At 63.8% G+C, this 4,913-nt stretch overlaps 1 protein-coding gene across 2 annotated transcripts in view; it reads left to right on the top strand.

Moving 5' to 3' along the window:
• GPR35 (G protein-coupled receptor 35) overlaps positions 1-4,590 on the top strand; it is a 6,778-nt gene extending 2,188 nt beyond the window's left edge. The window contains exons 2-3 of one of the 2 annotated variants that reach the window (XM_017510750.2): positions 1,087-1,226; positions 3,283-4,590. In XM_017510750.2, the coding sequence (XP_017366239.1) occupies positions 3,293-4,222 (930 nt within the window). In that variant the 5' untranslated portion in view covers positions 1,087-1,226; positions 3,283-3,292 and the 3' untranslated portion in view covers positions 4,223-4,590. The remainder of the gene's footprint in view (positions 1-1,086; positions 1,227-3,282) is intronic. The other variant, XM_037732189.1, reaches the window with a different exon arrangement.
• Positions 4,591-4,913: the final 323 nt, after the last annotated feature.

Here is a 4,913-nt window from a genome sequence, read left to right as displayed (position 1 = left end):
GAGTGGGGTGAGGCTGTGATGGGGTCTCAGAGTGGGGTGAGGCTGTGATGGGGTGTCCCAGAGTGGGGTGAGGCTGTGATGGGGTCTCAGAGTGGGCTGAGGCTGTGGTGGGGTCTCAAGTGGGGCTGAGGCTGATGGGGGCTTGTAGCCTGTGGGTACCAGCTTGCTGAAGTGTGGGACGTGGCATTTAAAAACCAGAATGTAAAACATCCCCGTGCTGGGGCCTGGGGTAAGCAGCTGCCTTTGTGAATTTGTTTCACTCCCAGGCCCCTCCTGGGTCCTGGGGTGTTGTATGTGGGGGCCAGGCCTGGAGGGCTCACAGGTATGGGGCCCTCTTTGGTGCCTGGGCAGCAGGGATCTGTGCCCCACTCCTGGCCCCCATGTCTTAGGCAGTGGTCAGGGCCTGTATTCCCAGCTCCAGGCCAGCCAGGTACTCGGGGGTGTAGATGGGTCCCGGTCCAGACAGTGGGAAGGGCTGGCGAGGCCCCCGGTGCCGCTGGGCCTCCCCGTCTACAGCCAGGCTTCTCTCCAGATTGCTCCGTGCAGAATCAAGGGCAGCTTTCTGCTTTTGTGTGTGGAAGCCAATGCTGACCTTGTCATCGGAAGGGGAAGTGGGCCCTTGGAGGCATGCGGCTGGCTCCTGTCCCCACGGCCTCCTGGGCAGGAAGTGGCAGGGCCCCGTCCCCCGGTCACTGGCAGCAGGAGCTCCCTGAGGCTGACGGTGCTGGTGTCTGCCAGGAGGACGGGCCTGAGGATCTGAGGCGGAGGCCAGCTGTGGCCCGTGGCCTGGACACAGATTCCTGGGTGGGGCTGGGGCAGTAGGTGGGCACCTGTGCTGGCCATGGTAGCTCCCGGGGACTCCGTGCTGTCTGGGCTGAAGCCTGGGCCTTGATTTCCTGACATTTTTTGGGAGGGACCCGACAGGCGTGACAAGGACCCATGGACAGGGAACATCTTCAGAGCCCCGTGCAGCATTTGCCTTTCCTCCCTAACAGCTCAGTGTTTGTTTTATTATGAATGGGAATATTTTAAATATTGCAGTTAGACGTTTTCTCTTCTTAGAGACAGGGTGTCACTCTCTCCTAGGGCCGGAGCGCAGGGGTGCGGTCGGAGCTCACTGCAGCCCCAACTTCGTCGGGCCCCCTTCCTGCCTCGGCCTCCCGGGGACCTGGAACTACAGGCACGCATCACCAGCCCAGCTCGTCTTTTTACATGTGTTTGTAGAGGTGAGGTCTCCCCATGTTGCCCAGGTTATTCTTCAAGTTCTGGCCTCAAGTTATCCTCCAGCCTCAGCCTCCCAGCGTTGGGATTACAGGTGTGAGCCACCGTGCCCCACAAAATACTGGGCCACACTGAGGCTAGCATGACAGTTACGGCCTTGGGAATGTGTGGCCTGAGAGCCCCTTGGCAGCCATGGGGAGGAGGGGGAAGCTGAGCAATGGGAGGGGCCAGGCCCACGAGCCCCCGGCCCTCACCTCCCTCCAGGCAGGTCTCAGGCTGCCGCTGCTCAAGAAGGGACAGGAAGGAATCGCCCTCTAGCCATGCAGCCCCCTCCACCTGCCAGGGCTGCGCCCTGCCCAAGGCTGGCCCTAGACTTTGGTGGATGGGAGAGCTCAGGTGGGGGAAGGGAAGGCCAGTCACCTGGAGGCCTCCCCAGCGCACGGGTCGGCCCAGCTCAGGTGCCTCTGAAGTGCAGATTCTGAGCAGGTTCTGGGATCTCGCGGCCCCTGGCCCGCAGGAGCACAGGACAGGCCGGAAGGGAAGATCCCAGCGGATGGTTCCAGTGGGTTCTGGGATGTCCTCAGCGCCTGGCCTGGCTCAGGGTCCCTCCAGAGGTCCCCGGAACCAGGGTGAGGTGCTGCTCGTGAATCAGAGAGAAGCAAGCGGGTCCATCAGAAGGGAGGAGAGAGGCCCTGGGTGCCAGCTCTTTGCCCACAGGGAAGGGCTCCTGAAACCTGGAAGCCAGCAAGGGGTCTAAGGAGACGGATGGAGCCAGAGGGCAGAAAGTGTCTGTTTCCAGCTGAAATCGGTGCCCTGCATCCCTCATGGACTGGAGACCTGGAGTCCCCAGGGGCTACCAGCACGAATGGTCCCGAGCAGCTGCAGTCACGGGGTTCAGACGCTGTCCCCTCTCCTGATGTGGGGGAATTTCTGTGCTCCCCGAGGCAGAGGGAGGAGGTGGAGGGAGGAGGGAGGCCCTTCGCTGTGAACTGTCCTTCCCACCTCCACACCAGGCCAGCAGGAAGCCCCTGTGGGATGCCCCCGAGAACAGCCTGGCCATCGGGGGAGAGGCTTCTCCTACCCCGCCCCTCCAGGCTCTTCCTGGACCCACTGAGGGGCCCGGGTGGGGGGACATGTGGCTGTGAGTCCTGGGCTCTTGGTGCTCGCCACCAGCTCCACCTCACACCACACCCCTGTGCGACACCGGCACCCCTTACCATGAGGAAACAAGTTTGCCCAGCCTGGGGGATGCCGAATCAGGGTGACTCCAGCCCGTGTCCTGGACGCCAGACCCTGCTGAAGTCCACCCTGGGCTGGTCTCAGGTGCGCCCCTGAGCAGCACGGCCAGGGTCTGGAGGGACAGAGCTGCCCTCATGGGCTCTGACCACTGGGAGCCCAAGGGGTGGACCCCCCATCTCAGATGTAGGACTGGGATGGGGCCTCAGGCTGATCCAGGAAGGCCCTCCAGAGCTCAGGACTGGGTGGGTGGGTGCTCACAGGGAGGGAGGGGCAGGCCACAGCTGTCCTGGACTGTGCCGTGGGGAAGGGCAGTGGAGGTGTGAGGTCGAATGTGGGTGCCTCCCGCAGCTGGGTCCTGGGAGGGGTGGAGGAGCCGCCCTGGGCTTTGTCCAGGAACCTAGCCATCCCATCCTCAGGCTGACAGGTGCTGCCGCCTCGCAGCCCTCCCTGCTGAGCTGTGTGCTGGGTGAGGCTGGCAGCCCTTTGGGCTCCCTGTCCAAGATTTCAGCTCTGGAGAGCAGCGCTTGCTCAGCTGGGGACTGAACGGGGATGTGGAGCTCCTTCTGCCTCCCTTCCTGCCCTGTGACAGCAGTCAGGTCCCAGGAGAGCGGGGCTTGGGAGATGGGAAGGGATCTGTCCAGGGCTTAGACCTCAAGGGTGACTGGAGTTCTTTATGGCATCCATGATTTCTTTGGGAGTTCTGTGCTTGTGGATGTGGGGTCGGGGCTCACCTCCTCCCCCATCCCTGGCCGCAGGTGGGCGGAGTGGGGCAGTGCCTCGCTCTTCCCGCTGGCTCTCTGCTGACCGCCGCGCCTCCCGCAGCCCCAGGATCATGAACGGCACCTCCAACACCTGCAACTCCAGCGACATCACATGGCCCCCGCCGCTCAGGCTCGGCTTCTACGCCTACTCAGGCGTCCTGCTGGTGCTGGGCCTGCTGCTCAACGGCCTGGCACTCTGGGTGTTCCTCTGCCGCATGCAGCAGTGGACGGAGACCCGCATCTACATGAGCAACCTGGCGGTGGCCGACCTCTGCCTGCTGTGCGCCCTGCCCTTCGTGCTGCACTCCCTACAGGACACCTCGGACACGCCGCTATGCCAGCTCTCCCAGGGCATCTACCTGACCAACAGGTACATGAGCATCAGCCTGGTCATGGCCATCGCCGTGGACCGCTATGTGGCCGTGCGGCACCCGCTGCGCGCCCGCTGGCTGCGGTCCCCCCGGCAGGCTGCAGCCGTGTGCGTGGTCCTCTGGGTGCTGGTGGTCAGCTCCCTGGTGGCTCGCTGGCTCCTGGGGATGCAGGAGGGCGGCTTCTGCTTCAGGAGCTCCCGGCACAATTTCAACTCCGTGGCCATCTCGCTGCTGGGCTTCTACCTGCCGCTGGCCGTGGTGGTCTTCTGCTCCCTGAAGGTGCTGACCGCCCTGGCCCAGAGGCCACCCGCTGACGTGGAGCAGGCAGAGGCCACCAGCAAGGCCGCCCGCATGGTTTGGGCCAACCTCGTGGTCTTCGTGGTCTGCTTCCTGCCCCTGCACGTGGCCCTGACGGTGCGCGTCGCTGTGGGCCTCCACGCCTGTGGCCTCCTGAAGACTCTCAACCATGTCCTCTACATAACCAGCAAGCTCTCGGATGCCAACTGCTGCCTGGATGCCATCTGCTACTACTACATGGCCAAGGAGTTCCAGGAGGCGTCTGCGCTGGCTGCGCCTTCCAGCACCAAGGCCCACAAAAGCCAGGACTCTCTGTGTGTGACCCTCACCTAGGAGGCACACTGTGGGTGCTGGGGGCCAGGCCTCGGGGCTCCGGGAGGTGCTGCCTGCCAGGGGAAGCTGGGACCAGCAGCAAGGAGCCCAGGATCAGCCCTGAACTCGCTGTGCACCCTCTTGGAGCCTTGGGTGGGCAGAGATGGCCCTCACACATGCTCTCCCGGGAAGAGAGAGGGACAGGGATAAGGGCAAGAGGACTGAGGCCAGAGCCAGGCCAACCCGAGACCCCCAGGACGAGGCCACACTCTTGCCACCCCCAGAGCCAGCTCACCTGGCCAGGGTGGGTTCTTGCTGGCCAGGGTGTGGCCTTGATGACACCTGCCACCACCCCCTGGGGCTGAAATCAAACTCCCCGCCCGGAGTCAGTCCTGGTGGGGCCCTCTGTGTTGCCCACTCATGTGGCAGGAGGCAGGGAGGGAGCACGTGGCTTGGGGGACCAGGGGACATCTTCCAGGGGACCCTTTGGGGCTTTTCACTTGAAGGCCCTCCTTGGACCCTTTTACCCCTTCCCCCCCCACCCATCTGGAGGATGGGCAGGGCCCCTGGAAGCTCCTGGCGGGACCACACTAGAGGCCCCCAGCCCAGGTTTCCTCACTCAAGGTGGGTCTGGGAGCAGCTGGTCTCCATGTAGGGGCTGCACAGCAGAGCAAGCGGGGGTGACCAAGTTCATGCAGGTGAGAGGTGGTTT

Source organism: Cebus imitator, unplaced genomic scaffold (genome assembly GCF_001604975.1).
Source record: "Cebus imitator isolate Cc_AM_T3 unplaced genomic scaffold, Cebus_imitator-1.0 Scaffold443, whole genome shotgun sequence".
Taxonomy (NCBI): domain Eukaryota; kingdom Metazoa; phylum Chordata; class Mammalia; order Primates; family Cebidae; genus Cebus; species Cebus imitator.
The sequence above is the reverse complement of the archived record's forward strand: the minus strand, read 5'-3'. Positions and strand labels throughout refer to the sequence as shown.